The sequence below is a fragment of the Pleurodeles waltl genome, chromosome 3_1 (assembly GCF_031143425.1).
Source record: "Pleurodeles waltl isolate 20211129_DDA chromosome 3_1, aPleWal1.hap1.20221129, whole genome shotgun sequence".
Lineage (NCBI taxonomy): Eukaryota > Metazoa > Chordata > Amphibia > Caudata > Salamandridae > Pleurodeles > Pleurodeles waltl.
The window spans coordinates 1051261278-1051281135 of NC_090440.1; the positions used below are offsets into that span (position 1 = coordinate 1051261278).

Consider the following 19858-nt stretch of genomic DNA (forward strand, 5'->3'; position numbering starts at 1 on the left):
CGATTGCTGTCTGCGGCTTGAGCTAGTACTCTGGCAATGAGAAGAAATGGGGGAAAGGAATAGAGGAGGAAATGGTGCCATGACTGAAGGAAAGCGTCTGTGGCAACGGCCATTGGATCCGGCCTCCAACTGAAAAAGGAAGGAAATTGGGTGAAGATACTGGAAGCAAAGAGGTCTATTGGCATGGAGCTGAAGACTGAAGAAAGATGATTGAATACAGAAGAGTGAAGTCTCCAATTGCTTAAGTCATAGATATGTTTTGAAAACCAATCCACCACCACATTCAGCTTGCCTGGGAGATATTCTTCCTTGACAGAGATGTTTCTTGAGAGGCAGAATTCCCAAAGACTCTTGGTCAACGATGCCAGAGATTTGGATCTTGCGCCACCCAGACGGTTTATGTACCTGACTGCAGACAGGTTGTCCATCCTTGGAAGAACTGTGCATTTTACTCTGTCTTTTTACAAAGGATTGGATGGCAAGGGAGCCTGCAAGCATCTCTAAACAATTGATGTGCAGTGATGACTTCTGAATGGACCATGAACCTCCAGTCAAGAGTTGACCATATCTTGCACCCCATCCTGTCCGATTTGCATCTGACTCTAAGACAGGATCTGGGGTGGCAGAGAAAATTGTTCTCCCATTCCAAGCATCTAAGTGACTCAGCCACCAGGGAAGTTCTTCTATGGATTCTGAATACAGGACAACTGAGTATGTATAAGCTAGACCTTTGCGGAGGTGGCTGATCTTCAGTCTTTGTAGAGCTCTGTAATGAAGAGGCCTCGAGAAAATGGCCTGAATGGAGGAAGAAAGAAGACCTACCAGACGAGCTATCGATCTGAGGGAACAGAGAGGAATAGACAAAGCATGGCGTATCTCCTTCTTTATTAAATCAACTTTCTGCTGAGGAAGTTTAAGGATTGATCCAACAGTGTCCACTATGAAACCCAGAAACTTGAGACATTGAGAAGTGACCAGGACAGACTTTTGAGTGTTTATAAAGAAACACAACAAAACATCCTTACAAAGATTTAGATGTGCCAATAGAGAAGATTTGTCCTGTGCCATGGTTAGAGAATCACCCAGATAAATATGAGTCTTACACCCTAACTTCTGAGGAAGGCCACTATAGGTTTGAGGCTAGCAGTCAGAAATGGAGTAAAAGCAATAACACTGTGAATAAATACTGAAAAATGTTATAAAAGCGTAATAAGGTATAACACATTACTATAAAACTATAATGTGGCGAGCAGAATACTTATATTGACTGTGGGCAGCAAGAAAAGAGGACTTGTGTGGCTCTCGAGCAAGATTGTTATGTTCATACTCGATGTGTGATTAGTGATTCCATTATCATGTAACCTGGTAGTTTTTCCTCTCAGGTTTTCTGGGACTTGTAGTTTTTCTTGGCTGCTGTCTACTAACCCCCACGGTGTCCAGGATGAGCTGGTCACGCCCTCGACCACGGTTGCCGAGTGCCGAGGACGAGACCAGCTCGTCCTGCTATGGGCCCTAGTGCTCCCCCAGAGGGCTTGGCACCCCCCTCCCATGGGCAGGGATGGAAGGGGAATCGCTTCCCCTTCCGCCCCCGCCTCCCCGACCCTCCCATGGCGATTGCGTGCTGATGTCTTCATCGGCTTCCCCCTCTGTGCTGGAAGCTCAGCTTCCAGCGCGGATCGTCGGAGAAATGCAAAAGCATTTCTCCTCCGATCACGGGGAGGAGGTGAGAGAGGCATGAAAGGCTTTTCCTCTTCTTTCATGTCTCTCTCAGCATTTTTGCTGCCCGATCGTGATGTGATCGGGCAGAAGAAATGCCCACTAGACACCAGGAATTTCTTTTTTTTTATTTACATATAAGAGGAGCAGCCCATTGGGCAAAGGCTGCTCCCCGGGGAGGGCAAATTATTTTACGGCCATTTCTGTCCCCCGGGGGGGGGCAGATCGGCCTAATACACAGGCCGATCTGCCCCCAGGAGGGGCAGAAACCCCTAGATACTAGGGATCTTTTTTTTTGTCAGTTTCACGTGAGGGGAGCAACACCTTAGGCAAGGGTCGCTCCCCTGGGGGAACAAATTTATTTTAGGCCATTTCTGGTCCCCTTGGGGGCAGATCAGCCTATTTCTATTAGGTCGATCTGCTCCCGGGGAGGGCAGAAACCACTTAGGCACCAGGGATTGGTGTGTGTGTGTGTTTTGTTTGGGGGGCATCCCCTTGGCCAAGAGTCGCTCCCTATGGGGGCACATTACTGTTGGCCATATGTCTGACTATTTTTGGAAGGCCCATCTGCCCCCCCCCCCCCCGGGGGGGCAGAAGGCCCACCAGAGACCAGGAATGATTTTTATGGCCCCAACTCCAAATAAATGGGGCCAAAGTTGTTCTGCCCACCGGTGGTTAGATGGGTCAAATACCCCTGATCTCCTCCCCGGAGGGGGTAGGGGGCAGAAAGCCTACTAGATACCAGGGAATTGAAAAAAAAAAAAAAATAGTGGGATGGTGGCTACCAACCAGTATGGGCATGGTTATGCCCCCACCCCAACTGAAGGGGTAACAGTCTTTCAGCTCTCCCGAGCACACTAAAACATCATATCCCACAGCAAGCAAGAGGACATTCGATTATTTTGGATTTTGGTTATACATTTGTACCATGAGAGCTTGTCTAACTTTCAAAATCGTCCCACTTTGAAAGGTGAGGGATGCACTTTTTGGACTGTGGGACACTGCCATGTAGAGAAATCCTCAAAACCTAGACACATCTGAAAACTAAACATCTTGGTGAGTCCAGGGTTGTAGTCTTCACATGCACCCGCACCATTTTCTTACCCACAATGCCCTGCAAACTCCCAACTTTGCTGAAAATCATACATTTTTCCCACATTTTTGTGATGGAACATTCCGGAATCTGCAGGAATCCACAAAATTCCTACCACCCAGCATTGTTGCATCTATACTAATACAAATTCTGCCTTACTTGTCAGCCTAAACATTTTTTTTCCGAACTGCCCCTTTGGACCCGCTTTAGTTCCCCCTCAATTTCGACGTTTTTGGCTCTTCCCTGTCCCAGGCACTTGGCCCACCTTACACAAGTGAGGTATCATTTTTACCAGAAAACTGAGGGGAACGTTGGGTGGTAGGAAATTTGTCCCGGTGTGGTTATCCCACACAGAAATGTGGGGAAAAATTGATTTTGTAGTTAAATTTGAGGTTTGCTGAGGATTCTGGGTAAGAAAAAACTGGGGGATCCACGCAAGTCACACCTCCCTGGATTCACTCTGGTATCTAGTTTTCAGAAATGTTTGGGTTTCGTAGGATTCTCTATAGGGCTGCTGAGCCCAGGACCAAAAACGCAGGTGTCCACTCCCACAAAAACAGGTAGTTTTTTAGGTAGAGCGGTAGGTCTATTGTATACTAAAGTATACAATAGAGTGAGGTCCAGCGTTTTGATTTGTTAGTTGCAGTGTCCTTCAAAAATCCCTGCTCTTTGTCCTGCCTTTTTTCACTTTGGGAGCAGCACAAAGTACTGTGTAATTTTTCATGGTATTTTGGCTAATTTCTAGGTCTACTTCAGGGGAACCCACAAACTCTGGGTACCTCTAGAATCCCTAGGGTGTTGGAAAAAAAAGGACGTGAATTTGGCGTGGGTAGCTTATGTGGACAATAAGTTATAAGGGCCTAAGCGCGAACTGCCCTGTTAGTGCGTCTGACCTTAATAAGTAAACTTACAAGGGGACTTGAATAGCTCCAGTACATAATCAATAACCAATACACAATATCAATAAACAACAACAATCAATAACAATAATAATCAATGGAGTCAGTAATTGTCACGCACCATGACCTTTCAGTCATGAATAACCACACCATTTAGTAAAAGTTTGAATATTTATTTCCCTATATTAACAATGCTAAAGTCATATAGATTAATCTCAAATCAAATGAAACACATACAGAAACAATACTGGCTGTCCAAAATGATAGAATAAACGTAATCTAATCAAAGCTTGAACTACAACACATTCTTAGGTTATGGTGCAAATTAATAACAAAGTCAACTGCGTCAAAGTGATTACATACATTTAAGTTCAGCTGAGAAATTAATCAAGCATTATTCCCTATTAGCATAATTTCATTAGTGACGATCCTTAACTAACATCAGATTAGCATCAGCATGTTGGGCTTCATGCAAAACAATTTAGGAACACGAATTTGGAAAAACATCTAACTATGGCTCCATCAAAACAGTGCAGTTGGCACCTAGAAAGGAAAGCAAATATGCATGATAGTCAAAAGCCTAATTAATAATACCTATCCTCAATGTGGATCAGCAAGCAGAGTCAGTCTTCGTCCTCAGGACACCAGTCAATCAGCAAGACATCAGGATTCAGCATCAAAGTTCAGGAAACGCAAAGTCTCTAAGCATTAAAGTTAAGCACGTCTCTTGTCAAGATGCGTAAGTAAAACAATATTGACCTTTCGGCCAGCAAGAAAATGGGCAATGAATCTCTCTTCTCTCAGTGCAATGTCGTTAAATCAAAACTAGCGAAACTACTTCCCAAATCCCCATTGGTCAGCTAATTGCATGTTCACACTTTGTCCAATAAAACTACAACTCCAAATCCCTGAATTCTACCATTACTCCATTCACATGTCGTTGATTGGTTGTCCTGCAATGTCCTCATCATCCGGCTTGTCAGGTAACATTATTGTTGCAGATTCTACTCCAGTCAGTATCTCCATTGCTCTCCTTAGAAAGTCAGTTTCACACACATTACACACAAAATGTTACATTAGCAAGCACAGTATCTTCTAGCGGTTCTCATGAGAAAAGGCTTCCGTTTTGAGCACATTTAAACAATGCAAAAGGGAAAATCACAGTTTAACTCAGCTTTGACATGAGGCCTGACAAGTAGGCCAAGACCTTTGCTAAATTAAGGCCTACATTTTATATAACTAGAGCATAATGTATAACTCTTAATATGACGTATTACTACATTAGTCAAACATATATTCAACATTTCACACTATTAATTTACTAGTAAGTACACTTTGTGAACATTGGTGGCCACTCCTTGTAATCACATTTTCAAACGTGTGCATTATTTTTCTATGTTATTATATTTTTCTACACAAACCCCTTATTCAGAATACATGATCACTTGTAAATAATTTGTATTAATATACCTGCACTAGCAGCCCCAAATAGCCAAAAACAAAAGGCCTGGCACGAGGGGGAAAACCCTGGCAGCGAAGGGGTTAAAGTAAGAAAAGACGCATAATGTGAGCCTCTGGTCACACTGCCCAGAGCAGCTATTCCAGGCATAAACGTGTGGCCAATCAGGCTGCTTCCAAGATTCTGCCGATTGCAGCTGTAGCCGCGGTCAGGGAGAGCAGCCATAATTCGAGGCAATCGGAGTAAACGCTGGCATGGGGGCACAAGTTAAGGCAAAATAGAAATAAAAATCCCCGCATAAAAACACTCTGCCATGTGCAAAGAAGAAACTCGGGCTACATAATGCGAGAGTTAACCACAAAACATACGAGTCGCTGGGTCTTTAAAATATTTATAGCGTTGCTAATTTAAGGAATTATTAGGCAAATCGAAGAGTAATGCTGCAATACAGTATAAAGACGGTCGACTTTCATTTGAACCCAGCTTTGGGCTGCCGAGTCCATCACTGGACTGAGACAAGGCTTTCAAAACCGGGCGGCCAAGTTGGGGCTAACTTGTACTATATTTTTTAAGGCATTTTTAAACTGCTTCAGAAACAAAACAAAAAAACAGATTTACAGTTAGGAATCATGAATGTTTCGACGATTTCGCTACTTCTTACGTAACACTACTGAAGTATTTTAACGAAATGTGTATGACAGTATGTAAATAAATAACCTATAAAATGAAATATATATTTCTGTTATGATTATTTGACAAACGAAGAGCTGTTAAAAAGAGTTTAATATATAGATGTGTATAGAATTCTCTGCAAATGATGATAGCACAAGATGGCCACCGTCGCCTCATCGTTCAGCTATGCCTGCTGAAGCCGCGCCTCTTTCTATGGCGATTGTGGGCCGTCCTCTGGAGGGTGTGATCGAGTCAGCGGTGCTAATGGGGAAGTCTTATGACTGAGGCACTGGCTGAGTGTTACTGTCAGTGCCGGTGGGATGGATGTTCATAGGAGACGCGACAGCGGCAGCCACGGAGTGCCCGAGGTACAACACTGTCTCATAATACGTTTTAGGAGAGACACCATGCCCATCAGTGCAGCGAGGCTTCCTTAAACACCGAACAAACCCCTCATGCATTACAATAACATATCTGTTGATGCAGGTCGGCTATATCGTACAGTCTTAACAGCAGAGCACACGATTCCCCTGGAACACAACTATTTCTTGCTGTACAGTCATGCAACACTCCCTTGCAGTCACCAAGTCCTCTCTAAATATACTAGAAGGTTGTATTCTCATGTTTATAATGGGCTCCATGTACTCCGGATGCTCTCATGCATGACAAGTTTCACTAAGTTAATGGACTTGATTAGGCTGTGCGGAAGGCGTGTACATACCCGTTTTTGTGCCAGACCGTGGCTTTTGTCTAGCAGGTAGGGAAAAAGATGTACTCCAGTGTAGAAGTTGTACAAAATGTGATATGTTTTCCCTGTAACTCGCATTCTATTTGATTAGTTTAAAGTTGGCTTGTGTAGCCTGGACCTTCAATGGCAGGAGACGTGACCAGGCACTTGACAGTTATATACAGAAATTGGAGTTTGTGAGGTCAGGTACTTCCATTAATTTATTGTTGAAATAGCGCCCAGGGATGTGTGCGTGACTTGTCCTGGGTGGCACATTGATCTGCACATGACTTCCTTGGTGAGGCACGCTATGTTCCTCCACAACAGTTTATCCAAAACTAACATCGGCAAGCACAATCAAAACATTTTATGGCCCACAGGAACAACAATTTGTACTTTAGGATTATACAGTCTCTTCTGCACTATTCATTTCTAGCAGTCGTGCAACATTAACATGTAAAGACATGAAATAAAGTACAAACAAAAAAATGACAGTACTCATGAATATCTAAGAAGTTCAAGTCAGATTAGTGGCCGATCAACTTTCAGATGTCCGTATAAACAATGGTGACAAGATAACGCCCGTTGCTTCTGGTCTGAAACTGAAGTAAACACAGTGCTAAGTGTACTACTTCAAAATGTGTGTGGATAACACATATGCATTGGGTAGTTATAGGTAGACGCAGTCCATATCAAATGTATATTATGTAAAATACAGTAAGATTTTTTTTGGGGTTGGATAATCATTGCCTTATTCACGTACGCTGTAACTTCTTCTATTCTATGATAGGACAAGAGGCTTCATATTACCATTTACGTATTGCCAGTAATGCCAACTGGCAGGTAGGACAGCAATAAATATCTCCACTTCTGTCAGTCTTGAGCAAGTTTCTCTCTTGTATACTTTTAGCTTGCAGGAGTGTTCCATTTCTGTACATCTGTTCATATCACTATACTGAGGGGCAGTTATTAACAGTTTTAATAAACAACCCTCTATGTAATGTTATAAATTGATGTACTTTCAATATAATGATATAAACTGATCTACTGAAGTATAACTGTCCCCCTAAAAGCATACAAGAGTCTTTTAAATATCACACATCCAGATCTGGCATATTTAAAAGTGCTCTTGTGTATGCTTTTAAAATGCAGGGAGTGTTTAACTTTATTACATCTTTCAATATCACTATAGTGAGAGGCATTTATTAATATCTTTAATATGTACTTCTCAATTTAGTGATATCAACTGATGTACTAAAGTAAAACACCCCACATGATAAAAGTAAATAAAATGAGGACCTTTAAATACCGTAATTATATGCTTCGAACAGATACTGTGTGCGTGCATGTGGCTCAAGGTCAGAGTGTCATGTCTTTGTGACCTCATATCACATCCCCTTCAATCCTTCATTTATTGCAAGCAACACCCTTTCACAACACGTCACAGGTGACGAGTTAAGAAAGGGTATTGCTTGAAGCCTGTGAAATGGTTGACAGGCAGTCCCAGGAACACAGGGCTTATGCACTAGACACCCTGCAGTGCTTGCAAATATGACACTGTTACACTTCATGAATGGGAGATCTCTTCAGTCCCCCTAAAATTACAGGCCACGGCTGGCACCGGGTTAGTCCTTAGCCTGTTTAGGGAAGTTTAAAAAACAGAAAAAACAGTTTTGAATGTGTAGTGTTAGTAGTGCCTGGACCCCTGACTCTTGACTCAGCAAGGGTGAGAAACAGCAAGACACTGAGGGCAGCACCTGGCATGTGCTTAAAGCCTTTTTTAAAACAAAAAAACAACTATTAGAACTGTCAGCCTTAGAGTGGTCTCTCTCCCCCCCCCCAACTTTTTTTCTTCTTCACTTTTTCTGACTTCGGTTTTGCTGGTATTAGGACTTTGCACATTTAACCACTGCTAACCAGTGCCAAGATGCAAGTGTGCCCTCTCCTCTAAACATGGTAATATTGGCCTATTTCCACCTGGCATATTTAATTCACTTATAAGTCCCCAGTAAGGTGCTACTACCTCTGCCCGTGGCCTGTAATTAAATGCTACTAGTGGGTCTTCAGCTCTAATTGTGCCACCCACACAAGTAGCCCTTTAAACATGTGTCAGGCCTGCCATTGCAGAACCTTTGTGTGCAGTTTTGAACTGCTGTTTCAACCTCACAGAATAAACCTTTTACCAGACTCAAACCTTCATTTGTAATACTTATGTCACCCCTAGGGAAGGGCCTGGACAGCCCAGAGAGCACGGTGCAATGTATTAAAAAAAAAAAGTGTAATTTCCAAATGAGAATCGCTTCATGTTGAGTGTCTCTGGAATCACAATTTAAAATCCTAAATTTTGGGCAAGTCGGATTTTAAATTGCGATTATGAAAATGACCCTTTTAGAAAGTTGACATTTTCTTGCCTTAGCCATTTTGTGCCCGTCTCTGGTCACATGGCTGGGTGTAGTTGGGCTTTGTGTATTCATCCTAGACAGCCACACACAATGGGAGCTTAGGTGTGACTGGATGTGCTATCACTGGGGGGATGGGAAGGAGGAGTGTTGTGTTGGAATGTACTGCGTCGGGGCATTCGCCTTGATGCTAGAATGATGAGGGAGAAGGGTTCTTTGTGCTGGGAGGAGAAACGAAGGCGGTTGACGGTGAAGTATAGGAAAGGACCTGTTCCATTTACATGCAGCACTCTAATAAAGAGGATAAACCAGTGAAGGTGTCCGCTGTTACTCATTAAAAGGAAGAACTTACATAACAATATGTGGCGACGAGGGACGAAAGAACCCAGTGTTTCTTTTCAACAAGAATCTGGAAGATGTATTTCTAACCTGCTGAAAATTTTTGGGGGCAGGAACGAATTGCTTCAAACAGCGCGAACAGTAAGTGGAGCTGGCGCTTCGTTTTGGAATTAAATATTTGGATGGTGTGCAGTACTCATGATTCTGGCACGAGCGGAAGCGCGCAACCTTTTCCGAACGGTCGTTCAGTTAGGCACGTGAGTCAGCGTTCACACGGCGCGTGGCCTCACGAGCGCCTGCTGTTTGTGTTGCTATGAACGAACGTACTGGCGGAATGACGTAATGTGTCGGCTGTTGTCAAGGCAACACTGTTGCCAAGAAATCGCCACAGCAATGTTTTTTTGTTTTTTTTGTTGAAACACAGACTTTTTTTTTTTTTTACATTCTTAAAGATACAGTGTCAATTGAAATAAGAGGAGTTTAAAAAAAACAAAAAAACTTTGAATTGTTGTTGGAACGGGGTGGACTCCTATCGTACTTTAGCACTGTACTTTTGTCTTTATAATGGCACAACAGAACTTTAGTATAAGCCCTCCACATGCGTTTTGGGCCTCGGGAACAGAACCCTCAGTGAAGTGGACTGAGTGGAAGGATTATTTTACTAATTACATTGAGGCTATTGATGGAGAAGGAAAGATGTCTGCGGAACAGAAAAAAAATAATTCTATTGCATTCTTTGGGTCCAGTTGGGTTGAAGACCTATAGTAGGATGCAGAAAACTTTACCAAGTGGAGATGGAAACATTTTTGTGGCAGCTTTACTGGATCCTGTCAAGTATTTTGCACCTAAAGTATGTATTGGCCTTACAAGATTCAAAAACTTTCAACGTAAACAGCATTCAGCGGAAGAGGTGGATGATTATGGGGCAGAGGTGAAGAAATTAGCCACTGATTGTAAATTTGGTGTGCTCCACGACGATCTCATCAGAGATCAATTGGTCATGCATGCTCGTAATCAGTCTATACAGGAACATTTATGTATAAATGGTGATGCCCCACTAGAGGATGTTCTAGCTATTATACGTAAAGCTGAGATTTCGGGAAGATGTGCAACAGAGTTGAACCCACCAGATAAAGAGGAGGGCTGTGGTTACAAAGTTAACCGGAAGTCAGAGAAAACTCCAACACTTAACTACAAAGAGAAAGTATAATTCAGAGATAAAAGATGTTATCGCTGTGGGAGTAAATATCATTTGGCATTTTCAAAATCCTGTCCTGCTTCGAAACAAAGGTGCAATAAAAGCGGCATGTTTGGTCATTTTGGCATGGTGTGCCAAAAGAAGAGGAGTAGTGTTAAATGTGTGTACGAGGATAAGGATGGCAGGAATGGTGATTCAGAAGAGGATAGTGAAGATACGAACGTTATTAAGAACTTTCAAGGCAAATGTATATTAAATATTAATGAGGGTGCCAAGCTAAAAATAAAAGTGTGCAAAAGGAAGATTGGTGGAGTAGATATCAAGATTCATGCAGATTCAGGGTCGCCATTTACCATAATTAACGAAGATGTTTGGCAAGATAAGTTTGTACCTAAGATAGGGAAGTATTTGTTGCCTCCTGATATAGAACCAGAGAGTTATACAGGTGAAAATATCAACATCTTTGGTTACAGGTGGCTGGTTTTCCAATTCATAGGCAGAAGTACTAGAAGCAAACTGTACGTGGCGGACAAAGGACCTTCGGTTTTGGGTTGGCAAGACCAAGGGAAGTTGCATATGATATTAGATCCTAACGGCACGGATAAAGTGCTCTTAGCGGATCTTGGAAGTTCAATGGAAATGGAACTAGAAAAGAAGTTTCCGAAGGTTTTTGGCAAGCACCTTGGGAAACTAAGTGGGTTTGAGCATGAAATTGTACTGAAACAAAATGCACAGCCTAAAGTGCATACATTGAAACCTGTACCTATAATGGTGAGGGAAGGATTGTCTAATGAATTGGAGAAACTGGTGCAAATGGATGTGATTGAGCCCATTGAGAGCTCGGAATGGATTTCACCAGTACTTGTATTTCGACGCAGTAATGGAAAAATCCGTCTTTGTGTGGACTTGCGCCATCTCAACAACAACATTGTCATAGACCAATTTCTGAACATAACGGAAATGGTGTCTACTTTGAATAGCGCCACTTGGTTTTCTAGTATTGACTTATCTATGGCGTACCACCAAATTCCTTTGTCACCACAATCGAGGAAATTAACAGCTTTTATTACCCACATGGGTTGTTTTCAGTTTAAGAGAATGCCTTTCGGTTTGGCATAGGCGGTGGCTGTTTTCCAGCGGTTTAAGCATAAACTGTTTGGGAAGGAAAATGGTGTGGTGTTTTTCCAAGATGACATTCTTGTATTTGGAAATAATAGAGAATGTCATGATGGAAGGGTGCAACTTGTGTTAAGTGTTTTGGAAGACAAAGGTTTGACTGTTGAAATGAGCAAGTGCAAGTTTGCAGAGAGGAGTGTAACATATTTGGGACATGTCATTAGTGGTGAGGGAGTTAAGCCTAAACCATCTTTAGTGAGAAAAATCAGGGAAACGTCACCATCATCTTGTAAAGATGATGTGAGGTCATTCTTAGGCATGGCAGAGTTTTGTGCAAAGTTCATTCCGAATTTTGAAAAAAAAAAAGTATTCAACATAAGACAACTCCTTAAAAAATGCAACATTTGAATGGAGCTCAGAGTGTAATATGGAATCTAGATGTATCAAAGAAAGTTTGTGTAGGGTCCCTAATTTGAGTAGTTTCGATCTGCAACTTCAGTGCTACTTAACTACAGATGCAAGTGATAAAGGCATGTGTGCTGTGTTATCACAAAGGTATGGCGGTGGCAAGGAGAACATTCTTCTGTTTGCATCCAGATCCTTGACGTCACCAGAGGAAAAATACCCTATTAAAAGGGAGGCACTCGCGTGTGCATGGGGGTTGGAACATTTTCGCTCATTTGTGTGGGGAAGGAGTGTTACCATCCAATGTGATCATAAACCATTGATGAAGCTCTTATCTTCTGAGGGCAGTGTTGTGGCGGCAGCTAGAATTGTGAGAATTTGTAAGAGGGTGAGGGAGTATAGTTACAAGATGGTGTATGTACCAGGAAAGAAGAATGTGTTAGCTGATTTTTTTCTCTAGAATTCCGTGTCCTCTAGAAGAATGTGTGGAGGATCCCTGAGATGAATTTAAGGTAGCATTTGTTTTTGATTCAGGTGAACCAGCTTTATGTAAGAACAGGTGGGAAGTGGAACAAAAGGAGGATGTGGAATTGCAGAGTGTACTAAAATATATGAGGGAAGGGTGGCCCAAGAAGGATTTATTGTCAGAAGGGTGTAGGCATTTTTGGGAGATTAGAACAGAGTTATCCATAGAGAATGATTTGATCTTGAGGGGAATAGGTTTGTTACTCCCAAGAACTTACGTGAAAGCATCATGGAATTGTGCCATGAGGGTCATTTTGGGATAGTGCGAACTAAAACTATTGTCAAGGAGTATTTTTGGTAGCCAGGAAGTGATAAGGCGGTGGAGAGGTTTGTGCGTAATTGTCATATGTGTTCGTCTGCTGATAAGACCTTGCACACTTTGAGGCCGCCTATGGATCAGAAGTTGGTTCCAGTAGTTCCATGGGAATGTGTGGCCATAGACCTAATGGGACCTATCGGAGAACAGCAGGAGTACTTGGTTGTCATCATGGATCTTTTTTCCAAATGGCCGGTGGTTAGCGTAGTCAAGAAGGCTGATACTGCATCTGTTTTAGAATGTTTGGATCAAACATTTTGCTGAGAAGGTATTCCGGCTTTGCTCTTAAGTGACAATGGAGTACAATACGTATCTAACAGTGCTAAAATATATTTTGAAAGAGTTGGTTTATTGCACAAGACCACCTCATTGTACAATCTGAGTGGGAGCTTTAACAGAGAGATTTAACAGAGTGTTAAAGGGAGTTATTCAAGCGGCTATGAGAAAGCAGTGTGGTTGGCATACTGCAGTGTGGAAGGCTGTTTGGGTGTATAGGGTAACAGAGAATGAGTCTACTGGTATTAGTCCATTTGTTACCATGAGAGGTAGGAAACCTAGATGCAAATTTAATCCTGCATGGTTATATGAAAGTGGGATGGATTTTTGGTCTTTGAGTGGTGTACGTAAGAGGATGGAAAGAACGCAAGATAAAAGAAAGTCATATTTTGATAAGGCTTATAGTGTGAAAGAAACTCAGATTACGGCTGGAGAGTGGGTAAGGGTTAAAAAACCCTTCAATGTGGTGAAAGGTGAGAGTCAATTTTTCGAGCCGGAACAAGTAAAAGACGTGTTACACAATGCAGTAAAGTTGCAAAGTGGGAAAGTGTGGAACTTGAAACGAATTGCCTTCTGTACAGAAGAGCATGGGGTTGAGAATCTGAGGAATCTGGATGATAAGGTGAGTGATCCCCTTGGTATGGATGATGATATGACAAATGTGTCAGGCACGCCACTAAGGGATTGTGGTAGTGGTATGTCTGAAGGTTCTTGTGACAAATTAACTGGAGGAGCAGGTGGGGGTGACGAAATGCAAGGTCATGGTGGTGAAGGGGAACAAGTTCAGAGGGAACAAGAATCACAACGAGATTCGCAAGTGTTGGAACATAACCAGATTTTGGACACTAATAAGAGAAGAAGAGAATTACCAGTGTGGAAATGTGTAAGTGTTCTGTATTTATCCCATGTTGTTTCTCTCACTATTTGTTATTCTTTTTAGTAATTCTTTTTAGGAACTATTCCATGTTGTTTCTCTCACTGTTTGTAATTCTTTTTAGGAATTATTATTCTTTTTATTTTCCTTGTTTTTTTAAAAATTCTTATTAAGGAGGAGGGGATGTGTTGTGTTGGAATGTACTGCCTCGTGGCATTCGCCTTGACGCTAGAATGATGAGGGAGAAGGGTTCTTTGTGCTGGGAGGAGAAACAGGGGCAGTTGACGGTGAAGGATAGGAAAGGACCTGTTCCATTGGTATGCGGCACGCTAATAATGAGGTGAAACCAGTGAAGGTGTCCGCTGTTACTCATTAAAAGGAAGAACCTACATAACAAGGAGCTAGAACCAATCTCACACCTGAATAGTCTGAGTGCTTGCGTTCATGCTACTAAGTTCACTTCCCACTGCTCATAGTGTCTGGTGGTACAGCCTGCTCACCTCATCCTTTCTGTGAAGGTAATTTAGGATGTCATCTGTTGGTTAGTCTTAGCTGCTACAGCCTTTTACAGATGCTCATCATGGCTAGTACTTCCAGCAGTATCATCCGATGGTAAGGCTTTGGGACATGCTATGGGGCCTACTCATTCAGCATACTAATTGGCAGTCGATGAGTGTTCAGCGTGACAAATGGTTTCAGGCCTGGACAATGCTACAGTTAGTCTTCTGCGTTGTTACATTCTGTTAGATAAACAAGTAAAACCCAACAGTTCTGCAGTTGCAGGAACCACTTTTTATCTGAGGTGGAGTGGTGTGGGGCAGTTTTAGAGAACACTGGCGGTGGAGGTTTGTGGTCGGTGGTGACTTTAAAGTCACAGGCAAACAAGTAAAGATGGAAGTGGGTGCACCCTCATCTGATGGCCAGAGGCTTCTCTTCAAATTGTGAATAACATTGGTTCGTACTCGAGAGAGCTCTGCTGGCTAATGCAATTACTTTCCATGTGTCTTTGCATAGGTTTTGTGTTACAGTGGCTCGCAGGCCTATGGGTTAGACCTCTACAATTAATTACGATTATTGTCTGGGATTATAGGATTACATTGTAGCATCTTGCAATGTGGCTTGTTTGATGCTGTGAATGGAGTGTGGTGCTTCGCTGGCATGTGTCCATGGTGTTGACGTTCTCATAAGTCTTCATGGTGATCCTGAGAAACTAGCCATGTTTGGGCTAAACCTCCTCCAGTATGTTGCCATGTCCAGGAAGCTTTATTTATCAGCTACCAACTCTGGAAGGGCAGCGTCCTTCATTTAAGGTACTTTGATGGGGTCTACTTTCACCCTTCCTCCTGGGGAAATGTACCCGTAAAATTGGACTTCAGTTTTTAAAAATGCACACTTCTTTTTCTGGAGTGTCAGTTCCATGTCCAGTATCTTTTACAATGTTGCTCTCAGTTGCTTGTGATATTCATGCAGGTCATGGGCATAGACTAAAATATCATTCCTTGATTACTTATTAAAGACCTGATAGAACTTCCTTGATGATGTTCTGAAAAACTTTGGAGGCCGATGAATATGCTGAAGTTTATGCTGTGGTAGCCCCAGAGGCCAACCTGGGTGGAAAATGTCATGATGTATTGGCACCATTCTATTAGTTGTAGCTGGTGGTACACCACATTGAGGTTGAGGTTGGAAAACCACCATACCCCAGTCTGGTCATTGACAAGATCATCTGTTCTTAGTGTGATGTGCCTTTCACCTCTTATGGCTTTATTAGGTAGCCTCATGTCAATACATAGGGGTATGGCGTCTTGTTGTTTTGGTTTTGGTTTGGTATAGACTGATGGTGTGGGCCTAGACACCTCTTCAATCACTTTCCAGCTTCTTAAGTTCTCTTTAAACCACAGGCCTTAAATGGAATGCTAGCCTCCAATTACGTAGGACTATTGGTTGTCTGGTGGGGTCAAAATGTAACATAACTGGGAACACTTTTAAACACACCAGCCCTTCCCTTCAAAGAGGTCTTTAAATGATCTAATATGATGTTGCTTTTTTGTAGATGTATTGCAAAAGCGAATTGGATTAAGTTTAGGTGTTCAGCTGTTGAGCAGCTTACTAGTAGTGTGTTAGTTTCAGTGGTGGTGCCGAAGAATTTTGCTTTGCAGCTGTTGCTTTCTTGTCTTACAATTAAGTTCAATGTGCTGGTCAGGCATAGTGGTTCAGTACCTCCACTTGCCAAGATTCTTGTGGTTGTTGGAGATAGCCCCACTTGTCGTAGCTGTTAGTACTTTTCTTTACCAGTGACATCTAATGATTCCTTTGTCAATGCTGTTATTTAAGTCCTTGTACTTCCACTTCATGTATGGGATGTCTTTTATTTTTAAGTCCTCCTTCAGTGTATGAGATCATGAATACTTCATCATCTTTGTCTTCCTCTATCATGTCTGCTAAATTATGTTTCCAGCTGTGGCTGGGTGATTTGTCTTTACCTGTCTCTGTGACCATGTGCAGCCCTTGTACCAAAGAACGTTAGCGTGTATTGCGTTCTGGTGCCACCTCTGGCTGCAGCAACATACAAAAGTGTTTCAGCCTGCCGCAGTTCAAACACGTTTTCCCCCACACAAGGGATCCATTCATGGGCTCCTGGGCTAGGAACCTGTATCCATAGCCTCTTTTGTCTCCCTTCCCTTCTTTTGGTGTGACAGATGCCATGTCTTGACTGCTTCTTTGGGTTGTCTTTATTGGTGAATACCCTTCAGCCTCATCTTTTGATCAAGACTTTCACTAGAGCTGACTCAATCTGTTATGCCCTTGGTTTGGAAAACCTATGGGACCGTGCCTGGGTGATTACCTTATTTATGGGATAAAGTACCCCATTCTGAAGAATAAGGCGTTCAAAGTCTGTCAACTTGCAGCCTTGTATAATTGAGGCTTGCACTTTCTTATTTGGATCAGCTTCTGCCCACATGCTGGAAACTTCTTAAAAGAAGCGAGCAGGATAGAGCTACCCCTGACCTGATTTACTGGCCTATAGTTCTATGCCTCCTATGAGTAGCAGTTGGTTGCACTTGTGTGTAGATGGGAACCGCTGGGCCACATCTTGGGGATTTAACACCTCTCTTTGTTCATCGTCTCTTATTCTTAGTAGGTAATCTGTGTGCTTTCAGCAGGCTCTTTGTGTTATATCCATTCTCAGGGCAATGGTGTCCATTAGGGACAGTACAAAAAGTTATCCTGGCTGGCTCAGTCCTCTTTTCAGCTGCTCTAATGCCTGTTTTCCTGGTTGACATTTAAATATGGAGTATTTCCAGTAATTCTCTCCTGTTTGCTTATTGTCCAGTGTTGCTTAATTGCTGGTGGTAGAAGGGAGAGGCACGACTCTGTATGCTCCATACATCGTGTAGAGGTTGGGGCTGCGATAAGCCTTTGGTCGTTTCTAGTCATCCGGCTCCGGTGCTGGATTTAAACATGAATTGCTCCATCTCCAAGGCTGCATTTTGGGTGTCTCTCCTGCCCCTTAAAGCCACGTGTTGTGACCACAGTGTGAAGGTATACAGGTGCATAACTGCCAGGTTCAGATAACCAGCAGAGCTTGAGAGTTGTGTCACTGCTCACTGGCCATGATGGATGCCTTCATGCCTTTTCTTTGTTTTCCCCCAGTGCTGGGGGTTCGCCATTGGATTGCTGTTCACATATATCTCTAGTGCATGGTATGGCACGCTGCCAGCTATTTATGAACATCTGATGTTGCTCAACTCTTGCTTTCGCCGGCAGGGGGGTACCTGGGCAGATAAGTGTTGATGCAGGGTCTCAATGCATGAATAATAGTACCTAAGGAACCCTCGCTGCCAGTATAGTGTGGCCCTACATCGGCACTGGGACACATGATTAGGTATTTGGCACTATCATATAGGGACTGAGCCCATGTGTTCAAACATCCTACCCCCATTACCTCTGTTTCTTTCCCTCGTCCCAGTCATCATTAAATAAGATGTGTTCTATTCAGGACAGGCAACAAAAACTGCTAGAACTTGGTTATACTCCTCCTTCTGTCTGGAAGCCATAAAAACCCTAGCATATCCCTAGGACTTCCTGTTTTGGTTTGCTGTCAGGAAGGGGAATGAAGTTAAATGAGGAGGAGGGTCAGTGTGGGTAGTTCCTCCTATGGGGATCAGGATTCTCCTCTGCGTGGCTGAAGAGCCCCTGGTCTGACGTGTTAAGATTAGCGGGGAATAATGGGAGATTCATTTGACTGAATTTGCTTACCGATCTTCAGTGGGGCTAGAATTGGTTGCAAGCGCCCTCTTTTGTTAAGGGTTTCTGTTGGGGCTCTCGGTGGGCTTTTCAAGCAGGCCCTGCTGTGTTGAGTTCGGGTATGCACAGGCCGGGTTTGTGCATAATTAAACCTTTTCCCTCTCTCTTTGTTGTCAGTGTGGAGAGAAGGAGTGATGGCATCTTGTATGCATGCGCTCAGCAGTGTTGCTTCTAGGTGGTCCAGCTGTAATAATGTATTGTTTTTCTGCGCATACACGTGATGGGCTCCACATAATGATGATTTGTTTATATAGAGCTGGACAGCTGTTTATCACGGTCCCGCTCTAGTGTTTCTAAATCAACAAGGCATATGCAAGTGAGGCTCAGTGCATGCATTTAGGTTTCTTATGCAGAGGATCAGTATTTAAGCTTTTGTTGTGACAAACATCAGTTATTGTTGTGTTATCAAGTGTATTCTGGTTATTAATATTGGAAAGTGTGCTCCGAAGAGGAGCCTCCTTTTTGACTTCTGACTGTTCTGAAAGATCGCATTCTTCATCCCCAAAGAAATCTTGGAAAAGGGATTTGGAAGATGAAAGTATAAAGAAACTGATTGTTGAGACTTTAATTTCTTTAAGGGAAAAGAAGGGTGAGATCAGAGACTCTTTGGAAAAATACTTTTATTCAAATGTTTCTGTGTCTGATGATTTTGATGATTCTACTACTCCTGCTCCTGCTTTAAAAGGCAAATATATTTCTAGGGGGATTCTGCCTGAAATTCTAAATCATTGAAAAGAAAATATGGGTTTTGTTTTGGAGGAGCATCCCAGCTCTTCTAAGGATACTGGTTTAAGGCATTTCAGGAAACCTCCATGGGTGGGCATGTCAATTCATGATTATATTATGGAGGTAATTTTTATTCGCACAGTGTAGGAGCAAGGCAGAAGACACACAGAGATTTGACACAAACTGAAACATCTCTGAAACCCCTGGAAGCTGCCACCAGGGATAATCCTGCATCTTAGGCAACTCTGAATATGGCATTGACCACGCACACGCCTGGTGGAGCAATTGTTATGCATCAACTTTGTCGCACCAGCCCAGAATTCATGCTGAAGGCGGCAAGGCTGGTCGTCTTCTGGTCTAGTTACTGCGTGGCGCTGACTTACCCGCTCCCATTGTGACAATCCACATCTCCCGACAGTTTGCAAAGCAGCAAACCGAGATACATGACGCATTCACATCACATTATCACACACTTTACAACCCTTCACAATTTTCCTGACAGGAAAATATTTGTGGGTTCTTGGTGGTGGTTGTACTCCCTACATTAGCACCTGAAGAGAAAGAAGACCTTAATACCCCCCTCATGTTAAATGAAATCCAGGGAGCAATTAGAGGTGCGGCCACCCATATAACGCTGGGATTAGACAGACTCCCTATTGAATTTTATAAAACATATGAACAGTACCTTGCCCCTAAATTACTCGAACTGTATCAAGTGATGCCAGATGAAGGCCGCTTGCCACAGAGTATGAGAGAGTCACTTCTGGTTTCTCTTCCAAAACCAGGGAAAGAACCGGAGAGCTTGCCTCC

At 42.8% G+C, this 19858-nt stretch overlaps 1 protein-coding gene across 2 annotated transcripts in view; it reads left to right on the forward strand.

Annotated features, from left to right (window-relative positions):
- The first annotated feature begins 6078 nt into the window (after window positions 1–6078).
- CCDC93 (coiled-coil domain containing 93) overlaps window positions 6079–19858 on the forward strand; it is a 1008240-nt gene continuing 994460 nt past the window's right edge. For both annotated transcript variants that reach the window (XM_069224342.1, XM_069224343.1), the window contains exon 1: window positions 6079–6207. In XM_069224342.1, coding sequence (XP_069080443.1) covers window positions 6160–6207 — 48 coding nt within the window. In that variant the 5' untranslated portion in view covers window positions 6079–6159. The remainder of the gene's footprint in view (window positions 6208–19858) is intronic.